The sequence below is a fragment of the Gallinula chloropus genome, assembly GCF_964237585.1.
Source record: "Gallinula chloropus genome assembly, chromosome: 15".
NCBI lineage: Eukaryota > Metazoa > Chordata > Aves > Gruiformes > Rallidae > Gallinula > Gallinula chloropus.
In genome coordinates, this window is record NC_140100.1 from 531,100 (window position 1) to 555,507 (window position 24,408).

Below are 24,408 nucleotides of genomic sequence, written 5' to 3' on the forward strand. Positions count from 1 at the left end.
CCCAGCCAAGCCCTGAGCTTGGTCCTTGCTTTTCCCTTCATTAACAGCTGACCCAGAGGTGGTTTTGGTGGTGGTGAGGCCAGGAGAATTTCCTTTTGCCAGTGGGAATACTTGGGTGGTGTGGTGCTGGGATTTGGAGGGGATCCAGTCCCCAGCTTGGAGAAACTGCCGTGGCCATGGCCAGCAGCATGCTGCTGGGCCTGTGGCATGGCAGGAAAGATGGTGCCAACCTCAGCTGAGCCCTGGCAACCTCCTACCTGTTGCAAATTGTCCCCGTGAGATGTTTTTGCTGCTGCTCCTTTCTCCTGGGCTGGTGGGAACTGGTTTTGGCTGTGGTTGGACAGCTTGGGGTTTGCAGCTCCTGTCGCAGCTCAAAGGCCTCCCCAGCACCTCTCCTCAGCAGCTGCATGTGCCTTGGAGCTGTGGGTGATGGAGGTGGCTGGCAGGGTGAATGTTCCTGTCACTCCTGAGGCAGTTTGTGAAGGGCCATGGAAGGGCTGGGCCCTGATGTCAACCTCCTCCTTCCCCAGCCTGTCTGCGCCTGCCATTTCCTGCCACATTTTGTCGCTGCTGACGCGCAGCGAGGGGTTGCTGTGCACAGGGCAGTGCAAAGCAGTCGCCTCCCTGCCCTGCTCCCGGGGTGCTGCATCAGGAGATGTGGGGTGGGGATGTGTGCACAGGTCGAGGGCCAGACGCGGGGGTGTTCCCATCCCTCACCAGCCTCCCCGCAGGCACGGGGCACGTGGCCACGGTGCCAGCGCCGATCACTCTCTTTGCTCTCGCCCCAGGGAGGAGCCGCTTCCCTTGCCACGGGAGGATGGATGTCCTGCAGCTCCTGCGCCTGCTCCTCACCACCGCCATGCTGGGCCTCTCCCAGACCGTGAACCCCTTCGTAGCCCAGCAGACCCCCCCAGACCCTTGCTACGACGAGAGCGGCGCTCCTCGCCGCTGCATCCCTGAATTCGTCAACGCTGCCTTTGGAAAGGAGGTTCAAGCCTCCAGCACGTGTGGGAAGCCCCCAACACGCCACTGCAATGCCTCGGACCCCCGCCGAGCCCACCCACCCACCTACCTGACCGACCTTAACACTGCCTCCAACATGACGTGTTGGCGCTCGGAGACCCTGCACCACTCGCCCCAGAACGTCACCCTCACCCTCTCCCTGGGCAAGAAGTTTGAAGTAGTCTACGTCAGCCTGCAGTTCTGCTCGCCCCGGCCCGAGTCCACCGCCATCCTCAAGTCCATGGACTACGGCAAGACCTGGGTGCCGTACCAGTACTACTCCTCCCAGTGCCGGAAGATCTACGGCAAGCCCAGCAAAGCCACCGTCACCAAACAGAACGAGCAGGAGGCCCTCTGCACCGACGGCCTCACTGACCTCTACCCCCTCACCGGCGGGCTCATCGCCTTCAGCACCCTCGACGGGCGACCCTCTGCCCAGGACTTTGACAGCAGCCCCGTGCTCCAGGACTGGGTGACGGCCACCGACATCCGCGTGGTCTTCAGCCGCCCGCATCTCTTCCGTGACCTGGGCAGCCGGGATGCCGGTGAGGAGGAGGGGGGCACTGGCTCCACCCCCTATTACTATGCAGTGGGGGAGCTGCAGGTCGGTGGGCGCTGCAAGTGCAACGGGCACGCAGCGCGCTGCGTCAAGGACAAGGAGCAGAAGCTGGTGTGCGACTGCAAGCACAACACGGAAGGTCCCGAGTGCGACCGCTGCAAGCCCTTCCACTACGACCGCCCCTGGCAGCGGGCCAGCGCCCGTGAGGCCAACGAGTGTCTGGGTAAGTGATTTTCATCTCCTGTTTATTTATTTATTCATTTTTTCTGGGGCTGAAACCCTAAAATGAGTCACTAGGGAAGGAAGGGATGGGTGCTGAGCCAAAGTGATGGGGCTTGTTTGCCTGGAGATGCTGGGGAGCATCCTCCTCGCTGGAAGGCTGGGAAAGGCTCAAGCATCTGCCCTGTCTCTGCTGTGGGTGCCCCTCCAGAGACACGGTGGTTTGGCCATGAGCCAACACACCAAAACCCTCTGAACAACCACCGGTGCCTGCCATCTGGCCAGCAAACCTTAGTTCAGGATGCGGGATGCCTGGCTGGGAGCAAACCAGCCATCCCTGAGCTGGGAGGAGGACTCGTGGAGATCCCCTGTGAGATGTGCTTTGAGGCAAGGAGCAGGCAGCAAAACCTGGCAGAGAATAAGGAAATGCTTGGGATAGCCCAATTCAACAGTTTATCGTTCGCGTTCGGTCTGGCGTGGTGCTTTGTGTGGTGGTTTTAGCCTGTCTGTCCTAGCAAAGGTTTCCAGGAGTTAAAATTATTGTCATCCACACAACCCATTTCCAAACCACTGAACTGGCATTGCTTGGCCGACCTGCTTGTGTTTCTTTGGGGGGGGTTGGTGGAGGTTTTTGCCTTTTGCCCTGATTTGGATTGGGGTTGAGGGATGTGAGAGCCCTGAGAAGGTCTGGGAGAGGGAGGAAGAGCTTCTTGCTCCTCCTGGACTGGAGCCCAGGTCCCAGGGGGTGGTGGGAGGATGGAGACAAGGGAAAGCCGTACCATTAATCAGCGCCTGAAAGGCTCGGTGGATGTGCCAGAGGTCAGAGGGACTTGTTAGTGTTTGTGATCGATGTCTTGTTGAGATCCCAGCTGTTGGCTTAAATATATATATATGTTGCAGCAGATTTCTTCTAAGAATGGCTAAAAAGGCAGCGGATTCAAAGCAAGTGCCAGAGCTGGTGCTTCAAACCACCTCACACCCTGTGGGAATGTGTCAGCCCTTTGCCTTTTCCCACTTGTCTCAGAAAGAGGAGTTTTGGAGCAAAGCTTGGAAAAAACCCAAACCCTGAACTCCAACACCCTGCCCATGGCTGCTGCCTCCAGCTGCTGGCAGGTCAGGCAGGGGAGGGCTTTGGCTGGTGGGTGAGCCCACAGAAACCCCCAGGGACAAAAGGAGGACCTCGGTCCAATGGCTGCCTCCCTTGTGGCACCCCGTGCTGCATCCTCCTTGCCTCCAAATCCTCCGGTAAAGCAGCGTGCTGGCAGTGGAGGTGGCTCTGCCAGCACAGAAGGGGTTAAACCAGAGCAGGCTGATTTTAGGGGAGCATCCAGAGATCTCCTGTCCGTCTGTTGTCTGTCCATCTTGTCCATCGCACAGTGAGGGTCCCACTCCGCGGGGCTGTGCTGCTGAGCATCCCTGCCCCCAGCTGCATCACCCTTTTGGCAGATGGGGCTGAAAAGATAAACAAGGGAGAGAAGAGGAGGTGGGGGCACGGCGCAGTCCCTTCAAGCAACACCCCCCCCCCCCCCTCCCCAACAAGCCCCGTGCACAAAGACCCTTCACGGAGCTGCGTGTGAAAGTAGTTGTTCCTGTTGATTCGCTTCCCTTCTTTCTCCCTTTCCCCTCTCCGGCTTTGTGGCCTCTCTGAAGGAACCTGAAAGAGCTTCTCCATCACCCGCCTCCGAAGGGCTTAGCGGCTGAAAGCTGGATTAGCTCCCCGAGCCTTCCCCTCTGTGCCTTTCAACAATGACATCTCCCCAGCCAGCACGAACAGACGCAGCAATTAGCACCAATTAAAAGGAGAGGCCGCCCGGGAAGTTCCCTTTGCTCAACCCCGGGGGCTGCGGGGTTTCGGACTCCGGTCCTGCAGCCGGGCATCAGCAGCGCTGGCTCGTGGTGTGGAGGATTGCACGTGGCCAGGGAGGGCTGAGGAGGAGGAGGAGGGTGGATGGATGCAGGAGCTCGGCAGCCCAGCGCTGGCTGAGGGGCAGGGGCAGGGCGCTGCAGCACCCCAGAAGCGGATCCGGATGTAGCCAAGGGGCTGGTACAGCCTCAGATCACGTTGGGATGTCACGTCTCTCAGCTCTGTGCTCCCCAGCGCCCAGCACAGGGGTTTGTCCTCTAGCACGGGGACACACTGGAGTCCTGCACCGTGTCACGGTGCTGGGACACCCATCCTCGGCGCTGGTGAGCACAAACTTCTTATTTCATGGGAATTTCTGCCTCTGGCTGGTGTGGGGAAGAGCAGAGGTGAAGCGGCCAAGGGACGCCTGAGGTCTGACCGCTGGCATGGGGTGTGCCACAGCTGCTGTAGGGTGGCCATGGCATTCACAGGGAGGTCGCTGAGCTGTGGTGTTACGGGGGGTCAGCGTGACTCTGGCAAGCAGGCTGTGGGACAATGACAGTGGGTTTGCCATGCTGTTGGCTTGGCAGGAGGGCACGGTGCCAGCTCCGTGCTGCAGGGTGCATGGCCCCATGCCTGGTGGTTAGAGAGCTATGCCATCAGCCCACAGGCGTGGGGGGGCTCTCCCAATATCCCAAAAGGCTGCATGTCCCGCAGGGAACTTGCCCTGCCAGTACTGGGATGCTGTGCATAGCCTCTGGTGTGCCCTGCCCAAAACAAGGGAAGAAGAAGGGTGGGAGCGAGACAGGCACATCCCCATCCATGTGTGCCCTCACCTTTTAGCCTGGGTCAGGCTCAGTGAAGCATAATCCTGGCAGAGTGGCTGGTGGGAGCATGATTGCCAAAATCCCGAGCACCTGCCATGTGATGCCTCTTGCACACTCACACCTCCTCCTTCCAACGGCTGCTGCCTGTCCCTGCCTGCACGAACGGAGCTGCTCGGGGCCGCCCACTTCACCCCCTTGGCAGGTTGTCCCCGAAACACCCGGCCCGAGGAAGGGGGGAAGCGGATTAGCAGGAGGCAGCCACTGGAAGTAATTGATGCACTCGCTGGTAATGCGGGAGCTCTTGTTCCCTTTGTGGCCGCCGCGGCGGGAGCGCTCCCCGGAGCCCCGGGATAATGCAGGGGCTCGCTTTGATCTGGGGGGCTCGGCAGGGAAGGGGCTGCGCTTTCCTGGGAAGACCTCGCTGGCTGCTGCTCGAGTTTGGGGGCTGCAGGGATCAACCCGGGATGACGGTGCCTGAAAACGCCATTCCCTGGAGGGGTGAGGGGGTTTAGAGGGTCTCTTGTGCTTTCCCCGTGTTCTCTGCCCCTTCCTGGCTGAGATTGCTTTCTTTATCCATCGCAGTACTTCCCATGCAGCGACTCTCAGGAGTTCCCCAGGGGGCCAGGCTGGGTGTTTCACCCTCTGAGGCAGCAGCTTGGCTTCCAGCGGCTTGTTGGCCACCACGCCTGCACCCCCTTCCCGTGCCGCAGCCCCCCCAGCAGGATGCTCCGTGCCCTCTCCCCACTAGGTGTGCTGGAAACCAGCGTGTTCCCAGCAGGATCTGCCAGGGTCCTTCCCCAGGGAGAGCGGGGGGTTGTTGTGGTTTGGGGCAGGTGATGGCTTTCGGAGGTGGGCAAGCGGGCAGCACCCCCCTGCCTGGGCGCCGGCTCATGGGCTGCAGCATCCCAGCAGATTTGGGGTGTAGGGGGGAGGCAACTGCCGCAGTGGAGAGGGTCAACACTTGTCTGACCATCCTGAGCCCTGCTGCTCCTAGGATGGGGCTGGAGTGGCTCAGCTTTGTTCCTTGCAGCCCTGTTCTTAGCTCGCAGCCCCTTGGGGAGGGCTCTCCGCTTCTGCTTCTCCTCCTGCTTCTTGGCAGTAGATGTACGAGCCCCAGCCTCCCTCTCTGAGCACCCTCCCTGGGATGGAGGTGCTGTGCGGCTGGGAGGGAAGTGGCTTTTCTGGTCTCAGTTCCCATCCCCGGGGTGGAGGTGCAGCCCCATCCTGCCCCGCCGTCCCGCCCGGCTCTCCTCCAGCCAAAGCAGGGGCGTAGCTCGAGTCTGCTGCGGGTTGGCAGCAGCGGCCGGTCTAGGGTTTCGCTGAGCCGGCTGCCTTCACTAATTATTCCCAGGGAACTCCAGGGGCGGCGAGCCCCCCTCCTGCCCCGCAGGCTCCATCACCTGCCACATGTGTGCCCGGGGTGCGGCGCTGCCCGTCCCGTGCCGGGGTCGCTGCCCCAAACCCCCCCGTGCTCTTGCCCCGAGCTCTTCCACCCGCAGGAGCCCAGAGGAGATGAGGTTGTGGGGTGGCCAAGGTCTGGGCAGGGGTTCAAACGCTATCAAAAGGGGCACAGAAGGCTGCTCCATTGCAAGGTGTCGACGTTTAATTAGTCTATTATTGCAAATTATTAGATCTTGTGATTGTTTAATTGATCATATGATTGTTTAATTGGGCATACTGTACGAGGGCGGAAGCGAGCTACCACGTAATTAGCCCCAAACTGTGCAATTAAATTCTTATTAATACCCCAAACAGCAGGGAACATTCAAGCCTCTAATTAGTGATTAACAGGAGACAGACAGAGCTTGCGACCAAGTCGGCACCGAGGAACAGTGCGAGCATTTAGCCGGGTAAGAGGGGGGACCCGCCTGCCCCGATTAGCTCTGGATGGCGGCGCCGGGGTGAGGGGACAGTCACGCGTGCTGGAGTGACCCCGTCCCCGAGGAGGGGAAAGCCGCCCACCCCAGCGCGGCCAAGCCCAGCCAGGTCCCCATGCTGGCGGCCGGCATTGCGCCCAAATCCCAGCTTGGCTCCTGCTAAGCCTGTGGCAGTTTGCTGATGCCCAACCCACACCGGGACCAACAACCCAGAGCGGGCATCGCGGCTGCCTGCAGGCAGGGGGGATGATGCTGGGCAGCAAGAGGAGGTTTCTCCCCAAAAGCTGGCTCCTGGGAGGATCTGCAGCACATTCCCAGGGAAAGGTGGCCCCGGGGACGATGGAGACGTGCCAGTCAGGAGGGCCTGCAGCAGCGTCAGTGATGCTGCAAAAAGGCCCTGGCCAGTTACTCTCTCACCGATTAATCAGAAGGCAGAGAGGGACCTGCACTGAGGGTGGCAAATCATTTACCTGACCTTTCTCCTCCACTGCCCATCACCTCCCCTCTTGGCTGCCTTCCCCTCCCCTTCCGCTCATGATGCTGGGGGACGATGCCATTCCCAGTGGGAGAGCAAAGCTGCCTTTTGGGGTGACCCAAAGAGCCTTTCAGTGATACGAGGAGATAACGAATCCCCTTTACCCCACAAAAAATCGCTCCTTTGCTGCAGTTATGTGCGGCTGCCTCTTCTCAGCAGCACAAACCACCCCAACTTGTCCCATTATCCGGTGAGTGCAAGAGCAGCCTGCATGTTGGGGTACTTCACCACATCTTTTCATCCCCAGCAAAGCCTGGCTGAGCGTTGGCATCCCCGACACAGCAACATCTGAGGCTGCCTGCGACCATGGGCATTCTGTGCTGCTCTCCCTCCAGACACCACATCCCAGCACCTAGCTCCATGCCAGAATTTGCCTTGGAAGTCCCTGTTTTTCACTGGCACCAGGGGAAAAAAAAAGAGCTCAAAAGGCACAAGCCCCCAGAGGCACCTTCTGCTGTGCCAGAGCACTGTTTTGATGCTGGCCATGTGAGTTTACACTAATCTCATAACACGAGGGAGCTCCAGGGAGCCGGGGGTTGAGCGCACGGTGCCGGCAGCACTGAGCCTGGCACTAACCTTTCACTCCACTCCTTTAAGCCTCCAAAAGGGCTCCTTTTCAGGGGTTTTCTTCAGCTTTCTTCCCCCAGCATCTTGGAGGCCAGAGGAGGTGGCTGAGGGAGCGTTTGATCTGTGCAGGCTGAAGCTCCCACCGGCGCTGCCGGCTGGGGGGGAGGCAACTTCACACGACGGCCAAGCCAGGCCTAAGCAGTTAAATCTGGGCTGACACGTTAATGAATTTCACAGTACGCCTGGAAAAACTCTCACCCAACCTCAATTTAGCGGCGCGGGGAGGGGGCCAGGGTTGGGGGAGGCGGGCGCCGTGTCTTGCCAGAGGAAATCTTGTTCCCATTATCTCTTGCGGGAGCGCTGAGCGGCAGCGGGCACGGCGTGGCCTTTTCATCTCGCACACGTGGAAGCGGGGAGGGCCGGGGGGCTGGGTGGCTCCGGTGGCTGATGAAGGAATGGGGGGGGGGGGAGCGTTTGCAGGAGCGTGCACATGTGTGCACACACGTGGGAGCGTGCTTGTCCCTGCGTACGTAGGCACGAGCATGAGTGTGCGTGCTCACCCCTGTGCCTGTCTGCACACGTGTGTGCTGCTTTGTGTGTGCGCACGGGTAACGGTGTGTGGCCGTGTCTGGGCACGCGTGTGGGGAGGCGTGTGTGGGTGTGTGTACACGTGCACATGGGCTTGTGTGTAACTGCTTGTGCACATTTGTGTGCGCACACACGTGTGTATGTGCACACGTGGCTCATAACGTAAGCGTGTGTGTGTGTGTGTGTGTGTGTGTGTGTGTGTGCACAGGGTAGAGCCTGAAAGTATAGGGAATGGGGGGGATCCGTGGCTGAGGCTGGCGGGGCAACACCGTTGTGCCCCTGGCACGAGGTCACAGGACCCTGGGGTGGTCCTGCCGAAGGGCTGGCCGGGCTGTCACCGGAGCTGGCTGCTGGGGAAGGGATGTGGGGGCGGCAGGTGCCCGGCTGGTGCTGCTGGACCCCCCGCTGCACCCCTCCATCCCATGTTTGTCTGCCTTCAGCCGAGCACTGCCCTGTCCCTACGTGTGCCCTTTCTCCTCTGCCCTGACCTCCCAGCACTGGCCCCGCAGGGTGACAGATGCTGCACATCTGGACTGCACGCTGGAGCAGCTCCAGCCCACCCGGGGGGATTCTAAGGTTGTGTCTCCAGCCCTCAACCTCTCCCTTTCCCTTGCAGCCTGCAACTGCAACCTGCATGCCCGGCGCTGCCGCTTCAACATGGAGCTGTACAAGCTCTCGGGCAGGAAGAGCGGCGGCGTCTGCCTCAACTGCCGGCACAACACCGCGGGGCGGCACTGCCACTACTGCAAGGAGGGCTTCTACCGGGACCTCAGCAAGGCCATCACAGACCGCAAAGCCTGCAAAGGTATGCTGGGCTCGCCATGTGGGCAGCACGGGTGAGAGAACCTCTCTTGGTCTCCTTGTTCTTCCCTTCCATCCGTGGGACATCCTTCTGCTCTGCTTGGAGCCTGGCTGCTCCCTCCAGCAGCTGCAGGTCACCTTTGGCCTCTGCTACCCCAGTCACCTCTGCCACCCCAAGTGTGCCAGGCAGGGACATCACTTTGAGCCCAGCATCTCCGCAAGGGAAGGGGAGGATGCTGAGCAGTGTGGCTCCTGGTGCCTGCAGCAGGGTGGCTGCTTTCTGAGCTGTCCAGGAGCTGCACTGGCTCCAACCCACAGCTTGACATCACAAGGTCCTCAGCCTGTGTCAATTGTCATGGGACCTGCACCTTTCCTCTCCCCTCCCTGCTGAAGCTCCTGGCTAAGCTGGTCTGGTTTCTCTTACCTCTCCCTGCTCAGGCCCCTCTTTGGAACCTTTTTTCTCTATGAAGCTTCAAAACAATAGTTTTATTAAAGCAGTTGAGATGATAAAACACCTCACCTGTCCCCAAGGACTGGTGGGATCCGGGCTGAAATGCTGAGGTGAGCAGGAGGCTGGCCACAGCTGCTCTGAGGCTGGGAATCCATCCTTGATTCCTTTTTTAACAGCTTAGGTTGCAAGTACTTCCTGGAAAGGGAGTGCAGCATCCCTTTCCCATGCATTGCACAGATGCACTGGCACTGGGAACCTTCACTGCTGCAAGGACATGATGCTAGTGTGTTTATGTAGGGCCCACAGGAGCTGCTGGAGCTTGTTTTGCACCACTGATATTGTGGCCAGAGGCATTAAGTGAAGGATTCAGTTGTGGTGTTGCCCTCTCAGGTGCATTAGTGGTGTTTGTAGGAATGGCTCGTCTGGGTCCAGTACGTAACGGGTAAAACCCCTTGGTGCATGAGCTGTGTGAGCTGCCCCTGCCTCTCCCTGTCCTTGTTCCCACAGGAGTTATTGAGAGGATGGAGCAATGGGAGAAACTTCCCATGCTGACACCATGGCAGCAGCGGGAGCGCAGCTGAGTGGGCGTTGGCAGGGGCAGCCCTGCCTGCGGCCAACTCATTAGCAAACAGCAAGCTAATCATTTCTAATAACCCAAGCAGCTGACTTGGCAGGTCCCACCTCAGCAGCCTGTGTCCCCAGCCCCATCACCTGGGTTAAGCCATGTCACAGCTATGGTTCTGGGTCTGGCAGCCCCCCAGCAGCAGCAAGGGTTTCCCCATTGATGGGGCTTGTGCCAGGTGGCAGCCAGGTCCCAAAGCGGGCAGCCTTGGCTCACCCCAACTGCTGCTGGGGCTCATGAAGTGCTGGAGTGGCTGTACCACCTCCAGCTTGCTTTGTGTCCTCTGCAGGCAGCACACAAACTCCCCATCCCTCCTTGAACAAGAGGCTTCTGTTCCCCTTTGGTTCACCAGCAACTTCTACATTTCCTGCCAAAACTGTCTGATAAAATCCCCGGTGAAGGGGAAGCCTTGCAGGCACCCACCCACCTCCCCGTGTGACCCGGGGTCCCCAGTGCCACCTCTGTGGTGAGCATTGAGGTCCCAGTTCCTGCTTCCCTTCTAAGGGCAGAGATCACTTACCAAAGTAACCATCATAACTAAAGCAAGCAGGCTTTGGCTGGGTGCTGGATGTGGGCAGGAGGTAACTGAATACGGCCCAGCTTGATGTGTGGGTTGGAGCTGGGTATGGGTCTGTGGGACCAGGGGCACTGCAGCCACAGCGTTTCCCAGCCAGGCCATGGCCCAGGTCCCTCTGTTTTCAGGGCAGAGGATGAAGGAAGCAGAGCAGCCCTGGCTGCCCCCCTCTGCCAGCACCTGCCTAACGCAGGCAGCAGCCTGCAGCCTGTCAAGGCAAGTCCTGCCCCACCATCCTCCCGGGGCAGAAGTTGTAGAGCATCAAGGTGATGGAAAGTCTCTCAGATTCAAGGCTGCTTCCTCTGGGGGCGGGGGTGACATAGCATCCCAGGGAGACTATGTGGGGAGGATTGATGCCGCTGTGTGAGGGGAGCACCAGCGAGCGATGCCTGGACTGCAGAGGAGTGGGATGCAGCAGCAGGTCCCACCTCACAGACAAACCTCCCTCCCCTGCCCGTCCCCGTGCCAAGCCACAGGCAGGTCTCTGCCAGGCTGGTCCAGGGGGTGCTGCTTCCGGAGGCCTGGCAGGCTTTGCTCATGGATGAAAGTGCTGCAAAGGTTCAGCCCAGCCAGATGAACATGTGCACAAGGGCCGTCCCCTGCTACGGTGCATATGTTGAGGAGGATTTGGCAGCAAAGGCAGTACCCTGGGTCTTGGGAGCCAGTTCCTGGCTCTGCCTCAGGGAACCAAGTTAATAATAAAATCCCTGATGCTTCTGCTCCTTTGACTGCTCCTCCTTTGGTAAAGCAGAGAACATTTCCACCCCTTTCTTGTGCATGTACTGTGGTGGATCCATTAGGACTGGGAGCTCCTTGGAGCAGGACCACCACCTAGGACCCTGCCTGCCCGTTGCTGTGGCAGAGACGTGACAAGACAGTTTGGGCTTGATTTGTCCAAAGATGTGTCCTGCACCTACAGCTCAAGTATCTACACTCCTGCAAGAAAAAAAAGGAAGAAAAGGAAAATCAAGGCCTGTGACAGCAGATGTTAAAAGCGGGCGTGGAGCAAGCTGCTGGGAACTGAGGGCTGCGGCTTCAAAGGAAGGTTTTTGCACCTACCACAGTGCTGGTCCAGGGCAGGAGCTGAGCACCCCAGCACAGGCAGGTGCTAGCAACGCAGCTCAGTTTATATTCAGGAGGCAAAAATACTAGCCCAGGGGTCAGGAACTGTTAAATTTTATTTAAACAAGCTCGTGCTACTAAAGAACTACGCAAGCCACAGCTCCTTTCTGCTGGGATGCAACGTCTATGAGACAGGCACAGAAATACTGGCTGAAGATTACGCAAGCCCCTGTTCTCCTGCTGCCAGAAGCCCTCGGCCACTGGCCGGCGAGTGGGGAGGCAGCTCTTCCCTCCGGCCCGCCAGCAGCCGGCGTCAGCGCTGGACGCCGCGAGATGGAAAAGCTGGGAGGATGGAAAAGGCAGAACAACCTACAGGATTAATTCAATGGTGGTAATTGAAAAGTCAAATAAAGAATGGCTGTGCATTAATCCCCGTAATTTAAACAAAGCTGTAAACCACGGGCTTTCTCCAATGAAAACTGGTGAAGCAGTAGCAGCTAAGCCTTAAGACGCAAAAGTACCCTCAATATTAGGTGCAAGACATGCTTTCTGGCAAGCACAGCTTGATGAGTTAAGCTCCAAGCTAGTGACTTAATCCACCATTCAAGCACTGTGGGCCAGATCCCGGCAACCGTCAGGGCTGCGAGCAGCAGGGTTGTGTGTGTGGCCAGCGGGCGTGGAGCTGCCTGTGCCCCCGGCACTCACATCCCCCCGTGCCGGGCTGGCGTCCTCGAGCCAGCCCCCCTCTGAGGGCCGTGTCAGGATGATGAGGGATGGAGATGCTACAGTTGGATCGATGGGATGTGGCCGTGCTGGGGTGTGGGACCGTCCGGGGCAAGCGCTGGGTGCTGCCTGGGCTGCTCTTCCCAGGAGCAATGGAATTTTGTGGGACTGTGGGAAATCCCACCAGGGTCGGGCAAGGGGCCAGAGATTGGTCTGGTGGAGATCGAGCTCATCTCCCAGAGACACCGATCTGCTGTGGACATGGGATGAGCAAAGCTGCCCTAATTGCCGACCAGGGTAAAACATCAAGAGCCACCGAAAGCCTGCTTCCACTGGTGGAGAGACATCTCTCTCCTCAGATGAATTGGATCCTGGCTGTGCTGCGATTTATGTCCATCCTTAAACTTTACACCACCGGGGCCCAAGAGATTATCCCCACCGTGTGAAGCTAAGCACTTGTATAAATCTTGGCTGGAAGCGTGCCTCTGGCAATAAATCTGTTCAGGGCACGGACTGTCTGTCGCGGTGCGCATGGAGCAGGAGCGATGGCTGCAGGGACCCCTGAGCTCTCCCCCTGTGACCCCAGCTCTCGGATGAGTGGGTGTGTGGCAGGGTTTGTGCCCAGCTGCCCCAGGGTGGGTTGGACATCAGTGGCTGGAGATGGGTGCTGTGGCCCTGGGAGCACTTCTACCTCCAGTGGTGAGGCAGCATCCAGGTAATGCTGGTGGCTCCAGCTACTCTTTCCAGCACGGGTGGTGATGAGGCTCATCATGCCCTGCCCCACCAACAAGAAACCCAGGCCTTTGCTAGCAGAAAGGACAGAGCCGTGGGTGGTGTCCAGGAAGCACACCTCCCAGCTCATCAAAGGGCCCTGCTTCCTCCAAGTGCTGCAGGATCCACCCCAGCCCCTGCAGCAGAGCCCTGAAGAGCAGGCATAGGGACACCACCAAGATGCATTGGAAGCCGCTGAAATGGGCCGGAGCAGAGTGTTGAAGAAGGGCAGTGAGGCCAGTGCTCTCCTCTGGGTGCAGCAGCGGTGCTGTTCCCATGGGTCATCCAAGGCTGGCCAAGGACCAGACTGTCACCACTGGCTTTGCTCTTTGCAGTCCAGGCCTGGACCATCCCACGATCTCAAGACCTTTGGGGGTCCCCGATGACCCGGCAGCAGGTGTTTGCAGGAGAGCTGGGAAAGCCTGGCTTCCTGGGGAGGGTCGGCGCCCTGGCAGGAGACAAGCCTGTTGTGGCTGGAGAAAGACCCCACGTTTCTGACAGCCCCACGTCATGCCAAGACTCCCTCGCTCGCTGCCATTTGTTATCACAGCTGAGCCCCCAAAATATCCTTGTCAGAAAGACGTCCGCTTCCAGTCCCAGCCAAGATCTGATAAGAATGAAGCATCTGGTCCCCATTAGAGGCTGCTCACTCTGGTTTCTGGCCATGTGGGAGGAGGCCCTAGGAGCAGGGCCGTGGTGCTCCCACTAGTTCCATCTGGTGAAAATTAGGGAAATGATAACATCGGGGGGCTGCGGGGGCAGGCAGGGGGGGATGTTTTTGTTTTGCTTTGGAATCACGTTCAACTCTTACACTGATGGAGGCTGAGATAACCTCATCCAGCTCATAGCCAGCCCATCCCTGTGCAGGCAGATGGGAAGGTCCTTTCCTGAGTGAGCATCTCGTTCCCACAGCCCTCCTCACAGACAATCCCTGGTGGGTCCCTCATCCAGAGAGTCACTTTGGGTCTGTACTGAGGATGGAGACACAACTTTCACCCATCTCAGGTGATGGAAAGCCATGGGGACAGTCTTTGGATGGGATCTCCAGGAGGCAGGATGAGCATTGGGAAGCATCAAGGAAATCCACTTCAGGCTGTCATAAAACCAAAGCAAGGCCAAAGTTTGTGTAGAAGCTCAGTGTTGGTTCAGCTCCAGGGACTGGAAAGCTCAGAGGTACAGGAGCAAATGGAGAAAATGCCTTTTACTGCTGTGACAGGAGCATCGCCTTGGGTTGAGATGGGGAAGAGTAGACCTGGGCATGTATCTGTCCATATTCTGTCCCTGCAGTGCCCTCAGTCCCACCCTGTCCATGAACAAGGGTTTGCATGGCTGCATGTGAGCCCTGCTGTCTTACTTGCACAGGACAAGGCTGGCAGCAGGCGCAGGGCTGCCTGTGGAAACGCACCCTCCTGCCTGCACGGATGCTGGGTTCTCCCCAGAGCAGCTGCCTGCAAAGTGGGCAGGAAGAAACTGGTGTCCAGACTGCAGAATCCAGCTGCCAGCTACAGGTACCTGTGTGAGGTACCACCTGGAGTGTTGTGTCCAGTTCTGGGATCCCTGGTGTAAAAAAGACAGGGATCTCCTGGTGAGAGTCCAGAGGAGGGACAGAGATGATTAAAGGCCTGGAACATCTCCCCTGTGAGGAAAGGCTGAGTGAGCTGGGGCTGTTCAGCTGTGAGGAAAGAAGGCTAAGAGGGGATCTTATTAATGTTTATAAATATCTCAAGTGTGGGACACAGGGGGCCATGGGCAGCCTCTGCTCAGTGTCTGTGGGGACAGGACAAGGGGCGATGGGCTCAAGCTGGAGCACAGGGAGTTCTGCACCAACATGCAGGAGAACTTCTTCCCAGTGAGGGTGAGGGAGCCCTGGGACAGGCTGCCCAGGGGGTGTGGAGTCTCCTTCTCTGGAGAGATTCCAGCCCCGTCTGGATGCCGCCCTGTGTGACCTGTCCTAGGGACCCTGCTTGGGCAGGGGGTTGGATCTGATGAGCTCTGGAGGTCCCTTCCAGCCCCTGTGATCCTGTGACTCTGAGTGGTGGGGTCTCCAGAGGCCCATCGCTGAGCACATCACCACCAGCACAGGCCAAGGCTTTGACTGCTCAGCCTCCCTCCTGTGCTGCTCGCAGCGCACCTGGGGCCACAGTCTGTGCCCGCTGGTGTGGGCGGCGCAGCCCCGACGTCTGTTCACAGCCCCCCTGGTTCACTGGCAAGACCCACCTGCTTCTCCTTTCCTCTCCAGGGGCAGCACGTTGGGTCCAGTCTGGGACCTGCATCCCCTCTCACGTAAACTTCTCTCTTCCTCCCGCCAGCCTGCGACTGCCACCCCGTCGGCGCGGCCGGCAAGACCTGCAACCAGACGACGGGGCAGTGCCCGTGCAAGGACGGCGTGACCGGCCTCACCTGCAACCGCTGTGCCAAGGGCTACCAGCAAAGCCGCTCGCCCGTGGCCCCCTGCATCAGTGAGTGCCTCTGCCCCCTGGCCTGCACTTGGGGACCTGCCACTGCCCAGGGGATGCTCTCCTTGGGCTGGCTTGCAGTGGGTGGGAGGCTGCCCCATCCCCATGACTGATGTCCAAGGGATGGCTGAGGTAGGCCAGTCGGGTCACCTTCTGAGGGCACCCATGCTCTGCTCTCCCCGCCCCCAGCACAAGGGGCTCTGAAAGACCCCTTGAGTTAGTGCTTCTAGCCAGCCAAAACAGCTCTGCTGGGGGCCTGCCTCCCCCCACTACACTAGCCAGCTCCTGGGTGGTTTTGCTGTGGGTCTAAATTTGACACAAGCAGAGGAACGACATCACACCCTGCAGCATCCTTTGGTGCTGCTGGAGCTGTGGCAGTGGGGGTGAACTGAGGGGCTGCCTCCTCTCCCTCTGTTTCCCCCAGATTGGGGGTTAGGACAGCATTAATCCTAGGTTCTATCACCAGGAGTCTTGAAAAAGTGTCGTCTTTGCCCACACTTATCCAGGTACTGTGCTGCATGGAGCACACACAGACTAGCCAAGCATCCATTTGTCTGTCCTTCCCTGGAGCATGTGTCCTCTGAGCTGTGGCTTATGGCTCTTGGGGGCTGCAGTGTCTCAGCCTGTCCCGATTTACTGAGCTCAGTCTGGGCATCTCCAGGTCTAACAGCCTGTGATATTCCAGACAGACTCATCCCATCATTTCTCTTAGTCAGGTAACCCACAAAATCCTCTCTGCACCCCACTTGCAGAGGAATTTTTCCCAGGGGTCACCCCAGAGCTAGGGACTGCTATCCTTAAGGCATCTCTCCCTTCCTCTTCCAGAGATCCCTGCCATCAACCCCACCTCCCTGGTCACCAGCACAGAGGCACCTGCAGGTAAGTTCTCTGTGTCCTGGGCCAAGCCCACAGCCCCAGCCCTGCCCAGAGACATCCCACCCCAGCTATCCTCTCCCCAGCACAGCAGGGAGAAGGGCTGAGACTCACCAAACCCACTGGAAAAAACATAAATGGCAAAAAAGTTTGGCAAAGGTTTTTGGCAAAAAAAAAGAAGTGACTGAGCTATCAAATCCTCTATTTCTGGAAAGGGACTGACAAAGCTTAATGGTCTTGGGGAAGGGGGTTCTCAATCCCATCCAAGGAGGACAGCAGGGATGCAGCCTGCCAGGACCTCGCTGTCCTTCGGCAGGTTACGGCAGGGGCTGTGACTTCTGGTATCTCTGGCTCAGTGGGTGCTTGGGGGCTGGTAGGTTAAAATCTGTGCCAATGCAAGAGGTTTCTCCTTGGTGGCCTTTACCTCCACAGGGCCTTGGCTTTCTGAGCTGTGCCAGGGCGGTGGGGGTCTGGTAGGCTGCTGGCAAGCGCAGGACTGCCAGATTTCCCCTGGGACATGTGTGACATGGGGATCACCCCATCCAGGTCCAGAGGAGTGAAGTGTCTGGGTCTGAGCTGCTCATCCCAGCTCTGCAGGGTGATGGGAGCAGGGGGAGATGAGACCTTGGGAGGATCATTGTCACTGCTGCTGTCACCCAGCGGGAGAGGGGGCAGCTCCAGCAGCACGCAATGGGCAGTGGAGGCATTTCTGCCCTTGTCCTTAGAGCTTTTCAAGAGCTGCCCTGGCTCCCCAGGCTGGAGCAGCCAGACTCCCATCTCCACACAGGATGCAGAGGCTTGGCTGGGGCTGCAGGGATGCTGCCTGCACTGATGGTTAGGGTCCCTCTGCTAGCCCAGCCGCGGCTTCCAGGGCCCCAGCAAGGTGCCCTCAGCCCCTGCCCTGACACAGCAGATGCCAATAACACCACTTTAGAGGTGCATGGGCCTCTGGACCCTGTGCCACTGGGCTCAGCTCTCCCCAGCACTGCAGGATGCAGCTTGGCAAGGTAAAGCAGCCACTTTGCCTCTCCTGCCTGACCACCCCTCTTCCATCAGCCGCCCTCCTGCTACCTCATCTATCTCCCTGGCACGATGGGATGACTGTAAGAGTTCAGCTGTGATGGTTACACTGCTGGGGAGGCTGCACAGGAGAGGCTGGACCACCACCACCTCTGCTCCTGCCTGCCCTGCCTTGTTTCTAGGGAGGAGCTGGGAACACCAGGCTTTGGGAAAAGGAAAGAAATGGGGGAGGGAAAGGGGGATTTGGACGGATTTACTGCAAACAGCGAGTGACACATGGAGCAGAGTTAATCAAGGTGACTCCCCTCCAGCGCTTTATAAATAGGAGCAGTCCTAGAGCCATGGCTGAGAGTTTCAGCTGCATAAAAATAAATGGCACTCGCTGGAGTCCCGGGTGTTTACTTTGTTTTAGCAGAGCAGCTCTGCCTCAAACTGCCTCTAGTTTTATCTGGGGGTTTGTTGTTTTAAGATTTCTGGCTTCCAGCTCGAATATCTTTAATGCAAAGTAGCTTGTCTCTGCCCAGAGCCTGCGCCAGGGGAGCAGGGGACCAGGCTGGGGTCCTGCTGCTCCCTTCGCTGGGGCAGTGGGGGATGAGGAGGGGGCAGAGATGGGGCAGGCAACCTGGGACACCCTGCCTCCAGTGTGCTGGTGCTGCAGGCAAGGCTGGCTACAGCAGTGCACCCTGTCTGCTGCCTGCCCTGCTGCCTGCACCACTCTCCCCCATGAACCTTGGGGCTCTTCCACAAGCAGGGCCCTCAGCACCCCACGGTCCTCCCACCTCAGGCAGCATCCGAGCCCCTTCTCCCCCACCTCCATGTCCTCACCTCCCTCCCTGCCTCTGGCAACAGGTGCCAGGGTGTGGGAACAGGGGGACATTGTTCAGGGCTGCTGTGCTCAGGTGCTGTGCTTCCCCCACCTCCCCATCACGGGGTCCTGTCCACCGGTGTGTCTGGGCTTTTCGCTGACATTGCCACCTTCTGCATCACTCTTCCCAGCTTTCTCCTGCCTTTCTGACCCACTGGAGGTCCAGCTTTGATCTCTCTGCCCAAGCAGTCAACTGGCTTAGCAGCAAAATGTCCTGGGTCCACTTCTTGTCATTTTTATTATTATTATCTTAAAATATTTTCCACTTAGAGGAGGGAAAAAAAAATCCTTGTTCCTGTTAGCAGAATTAACAAAACTGATGGAGCACAAAACAGGGCTTTAAAGGAATTCAAAGTCAGCAGTAAAAGATTTGCAGCCATAACACCTAATTAAGTTACATCTCTCTTAAAACAAAATATTCCTTCTTTTTTTTTTTTTCAAGATGAGGAGAAGTAAACCAGATGTGCAAACTCGCTGCCTCTCACACAGGGACTGGGGTTGCCCGTGCTGGGCCAGTGGCCCACCAAGCACCTCGTCCCACATGCGTGTGGCTTCGCCCAGTGCTCGCCCCGCTCTGTCTGTCCATCCCCGTGCCAGCTCCCCCCAGGGTGGGGCTGTAGCGTGTTCCAGGGCTGTGTCAGTGTCTGGGATGGGCACAGGGTCAGGGTTTGTGGGTGCACTTTCACAGCCTCAGGCTGTGGCAGGTCTCTGCCACCCCCCAGCCCCTCCACAGGGCTCAGCTGCCCGGTCCGGCTGCCCAGAAGGGTGAGCAGCAGGGTGGCTGCAGGTGGAGGCTCAACTTGGTCTTTCCACTGCCCTGCAGAACGTGTAGCACCACATCTGGGAAGCTGAACAGGCAGCTGAGAAGCTGGGGGATGCTGCCAGGGGAGAGGTGCTCCCGAAGCACCTTCTCTGATGTCCATCCAGCTTCTCCTGGTGGGATGGGCAGAGAGCATGCTGCCCAGCGGGGCTGGCAGGGCAGGCAGAGCCACGGCTGGCCAGCATCCCTGGGTCCCCTCCACAGCCACCACTGCTGTCCCAGGAGATGCAGTGGGGCTGGGACAGCTCTGCCAGCCCAGGCAGAGGGTCAGGATACCAGTATGGGGGGGACAGGGTGCAGGGAAGGGGCGGGGGGGGGTGTGTGTTGAGAATTAAGGTTCAGCCCTTCTGCCAGGAATCAGCTTCACGCTGGGCTGCTTCTATCGATGACAAATTTGTAACAGGCAGCACAAAGTCCCTGATAAAAGGAGCTGGGCAGAAAGGAGAGCAGCAGAGCCCAGGGCGAGTTTGTGCTCCCGGGCTTCTTTCTTTCCTCTTTTCTCCTCCTCCCCTTGGCACAGGGTGCTGTTATTCCCCCTGTCTTCCCCCAGACCCTCGCCTCCATCCCCAGTGATCGCTGTGGCAACCCATGAACAAAGACAACTTCAGGGACTGCTGGCTCTTTCCCGGGGTGTGGGGCCAAGCTGGAGAGAGAACCTGCAAGGGAGAGAGAAAAGAAGAAAGATGGGCTTAGAAAAAACATGCCATTTGCAAAAAGACAAATTGAGATGTTCAAAGGAAGATGGCAGGGGGAAAGAAAGGAGGAGAACCAGGCTGCTTCGGGCAATTGTTGGGATCAAAGCCTCTGGGGAGAAGGAAAGAGGCATTCCCTGCCCTCCCTCTGCTTGAGATGCAAATCTGGGGTCTTTAGAAATGCACAGAAAAAAGCCTCCTTGAGGACATGAGCCTCTCCTGAGAGCTGGGGGACAGCAGGGAGGGATGTTGCATGGGCTGGAGGACAGCCTGGTGGCAGCAGCCTGAGCAGGGACTGCTTGGGCAGCAGGAGTGACCTGGTGGAGCAGAGCCACATCCCTCGCCCACCTGCTCCCGCTGGCCCGAGTCCCCCATTCTGGGACACCAGTGAGGTGTGGGTGTCTGGAGGGGCTACCCCACGAAGATGCTTCCCATCACCCTGGCCCCTGGGGATGACAATCCCCTTGGCCTGGGGTCAGACCCTCCTCTGAGTCCTCTCCTTGCAGGACCAATGGTGGGGCTGGTGCTGAGTCCTCTCTTCCCCCCGTCACCATCAGCACAGGTGGTGACACAGGCTGCTTGGTGGGCTCAAAGCCCCTCAGTTTCTCTTCCCAGCTGATGTGGTGTCGATGTTTGTGATGGGATTTGAGCCCCCAGCCCCTCTGAGCTTCCAAGGGGGCAGCTGGGCTCACCAGACCCCCATTCCCAGCAGCAACCCAGGCCTTGGCTCATGAGCCTTCTGGATGGTGCTGAGATAGGAGTACCCACCACCCTCTGCCAGGCTGAGTCTTGCTGCTGTCCCCTCCATCCTGTTTCCTTGTGGTAGGACAGGACCCCACGTGCTTCAAGCCCCTTGGTACTCAACCCTCTTTTTCCTCTGCAGACTGTGACTCCTACTGCAAGCCAGCCAAGGGCAACTACAAGATTAACATGAAGAAGTACTGCAAGAAGGACTATGGTAAGGAACTCCTCCATCCCTGGGCCATGCTTTACCACAGACACAGCTGAGAGGCAAGCTGTGGCATTGGGCCATCCTGATGTCCATGGGGATGGGGAGCACCCAGCACAGAGAGGGCTCCCCGAATCAGCCCTCCCAAAGGTGCAATGGCTGAAGCAGGTGGGGCTCCTGGGGATGGGCAGTTCCCGTTGCCAAAGCTTCCTTTGACAAGCAAGGCAGAGCATCCCCCATCACCCTGCTTCCCTCTCTTTTCCCTCAGTGGTCCAGGTGAACATCCTGGAAATGGAGACAGTGGCCAACTGGGCCAAGTTCACCATCAACATCCTCTCTGTCTACAAGTGCCGTGACGAGCGAGTGAAGCGCGGTGACAACTTCTTGTGGATCCACCTGAAAGACCTGTCCTGCAAGTGCCCCAAGATCCAGATCAGCAAGAAGTACTTGGTCATGGGGATCAGCGAGAACTCCACCGACCGGCCGGGACTGATGGCTGACAAGAACAGCCTGGTCATCCAGTGGCGGGACGCCTGGACGCGCCGCCTGCGGAAACTGCAGCGGCGGGAGAAGAAGGGGAAGTGTGTGAAGCCCTGAGGGGCTCCCACCCACCCCCCATCCCACCCCACCCCACGCTCAGCCCCAGCCCAGATGTGCGCTGCCAGGCTGTGCCCAGAGACTCTGTACATATATATAGTGTGAACGGACTCTGCTGTCTATAGTGTATATTTTGGGCATGGTTTCCCTGGGGGGTGTGTGCACACAGCAGTGTGCTCTCTGTGTGGCTCCCTGGGGGTGTGTTACAAGCAGTGTGGTAACGACAAACCTTCAACGAGGAGCAAAGCAGAGTGAGAGCCGGCGGGTGCCTGGCACCTGGAGGAGCTTGAAGGGGATTGGTGCCCTGCTCCGGGCATGCTGGTCACAGCACTCGCTTCCCAGGCCTTTCTCTCCCCTTAACAAAGTCTGCTTCTGCCTGGTGTTGACATCTGAGCTGACAGCTCTCCCCTCTGCAGCACCCAGGGCCTGCCTCTTCCTCACTCTCTGACAATGTGCTGCTGCCTGACCTCTCTCTGCCCTTCTTGCCTAGTAGGAACAGGAGGTCAGAGTCTTCTGTCCTTCATCCAGTGTGTGTATGGGCAGCCTGAGTGAAAACCATCCAGCATTGCAGAGAGACCAGCCCCAGGGTCTTCACCAGGAAGAAAAAAATGAACTTTTGCAAGGCCTGATCTCTGGTGACCTCGGGTTTACATGGACCAGCACTGCTGCCTGGGGCCAGACCTGTGCAATGCTGCAGTGCTGTGGGGTGGAGTGAGGCCCTGGCAATGGGTCAGTGGCCACTACCAGGCAGAGAGGAAACCCCAGGCTATTACCAATCCCAGTGCATAGTCCAGGCAACCCGGTGGGAAAGACCTGAAGACTCCCATTTTCCCCTCTCATGTCCACCAAGACTATAGTCTGCCCTGACAGCAGGACCTGAGGTGCAGTAGCCAGGATGACTGGAGCCACTGTGTATCATCCATCCATCCATCCATCCATCCATCCATCCATCCATCCATCCATCCATCCATCCAGGTCTGTCCTTGTATTTTCAGCTGGTACCAACATAACTCCACCAGTTTCTGTTGATCTGACCCTGAGTGACCATCTGTCTCTGTGTGCATCCTTCAGAGCTGGCCTGACTGCATGCTCTCCTGCTTGTGCTGTGGCCAAATTTGTCTGAGGAGATACACAAGGCAGAGGTGGCAGGGAGAAGGGCTTTTGTTGACCCACCTCTAGTCCTTTACTTCTTCTTCACTGTGTATTAGTCTCCAGTTCAAACAGACATCAGTATCTGCCCATGTTGAGGTTGTAGCAGTCTTGGTACAATAAATGTGAATAGAAATACTAGGTGATCTGGCAACAGATACTCCTTTCCCTACAAACCTTGCCTTGCTTACTGAATTGCTCAGCAAGGTATTGTAGCCTACACTGCTGTCATCCAGTGCCCTAGGATGATGCTTTGCCCTTTTGAGCCCATGGCAGCTTGCGTGGACTCCCCACCCTGTGGGTAGTCTGGTGCTTCTGGCCTCCAGCATCCCAGGATGAGCTGAAAAGACTGGTGGAGCACTTTTGGGCTTCAGGACAGGAGAGATTGGGGAGTAGGAATCTGGGCACTGGGGGATGTCTATGTGGACATACAAGGAGATTGGTGCATTAGTGGAGTTGCTGGAAGTGATTTTTTCAGAGATGGGGGTATGCAGTGGTCCCCCTTTCAGGTTCCATGGATGCTGGGTGTCTACACAGGGCACGGGCAAAGATGGGAGGATGCCAGAAGCTGAGGGGCACCACTGTATATGGAACCACTTGGGCTTGGATGAGTTGGTCCTATGCCAGGCTCCTGACATAGATGCCCCCTTCTCTCCTCCATCTGAGCTGAGGGGACACTCCCATCCCTGGTTCCTCTTCTTCTGATTGTCATAGGCTATAGGCCCCTGCCAAGTAAGTTGGCCCTTGAGGTACGTAGGCCACCCAGCCCTTCTCTTACCCCGAGGTCTGCATGCACCCATGGAGCAGAGCTTGAGCCCTTGCTCCAGTCTCTCTCCAACCCCATGCACCCAACAGCCATCACACAGGAGCCAGTGGTGGAACACACTTTGCTTGTGGACAGCAGAGACAACAGTCAAGCCCATGACCCCAGGGGCTGCTCAGGGGTGCTCACCTTGGTTGACCTTGCTCACCTCTTTTCAGCAGCCACAGCCCACAGAAGAGCAAAGTGGCATCACTGTTCCAAGGGCATGGATACTAATTAGGCCAGTGCTACAGAAGGAAGATGCTTTCTCCAAACAAGTAGAGCCTTCAGGAAAGGCATGATATATCTGTGCTCCCCAAAAAGTGCTCTGCCCAGCCTGCTGGGCCAGGAGGCCTCAGTGTTTCCTTTGGCAGCTGATTTATCCTCCTTTGAAGTGGGGCACCAGAAACTGTTGGAGGACTTCGGTGTTGGTGGTTAAAGTTCTCCATTCATCCTCCCAGCTGGCTATTCCCTCTTGTTTCAGCTTTGACATCCAGGACTGCTGGTGAGGAGGGATGGCTCCCAGTTGGTGTCCCACCACATATGGACGTCCTGCTGGGGCAGATCAGAGAAACCAGGCAGGATGACCATACCCCATGCGGTGTTTCTGAGAAGAGGAGCTCTCCCTCTGTGGCTGGGTGATGTCCAAAAATCCTGGCCAAAGGTCTGGAGCAGGCCACTCTGCACCTTCACTGAGGCTGCTGCCTGGAAGACATTTTCCTGACTCCCTGCTTGTGTCACCCCAAACTCCAAAGCAAGAACTCATCTTTCTTCCTCCTCTGCCTGGCACAGCCAACTGGAAGCTCCTGCACGTGGACTGGGCTGTCCCTGGGACGCTGGGGCTGTGTACCCTGCAGCTCGTGCCAGGGTGCTGAGTGTGGTGGTGGAGACACCGTGGCGTTGCATGGAGGTGCTGCTTGTCCAACTCTCCCCCAGGGCTGGGCTCAGCACAGATGCTACCACAGTGGTGGGGGAGCTGCAGAGCCAGGCCCACCACTGCCACACTTCCACAGCCAGGTACAGTCTGCAGCCGGAGGCACAACCTTGAAAAGCCATGCCAGATGCCTGCTGTGGCGGGGGGTTTGGGGAGAAGCGATGCTGCCCAGGGGACTGAGACACAAAGCTGCTCCCAGACACGTGTGTGAACCCTCACACACGTCCACG

General features: G+C 58.1%; 1 protein-coding gene across 1 annotated transcript; it reads left to right on the forward strand.

The window, feature by feature from the left end:
• Positions 1–817: 817 nt before the first annotated feature.
• NTN3 (netrin 3) lies at positions 818–21,293 on the forward strand (the record flags this gene model as incomplete). Its single annotated transcript, XM_084270852.1, has 6 exons — positions 818–1,784; positions 8,634–8,822; positions 15,331–15,480; positions 16,303–16,356; positions 20,631–20,705; positions 20,965–21,293. 6 exons carry the CDS (start codon positions 818–820, stop codon positions 21,291–21,293), a joined length of 1,764 nt encoding a protein of 587 aa, XP_084126978.1.
• Positions 21,294–24,408: the final 3,115 nt, after the last annotated feature.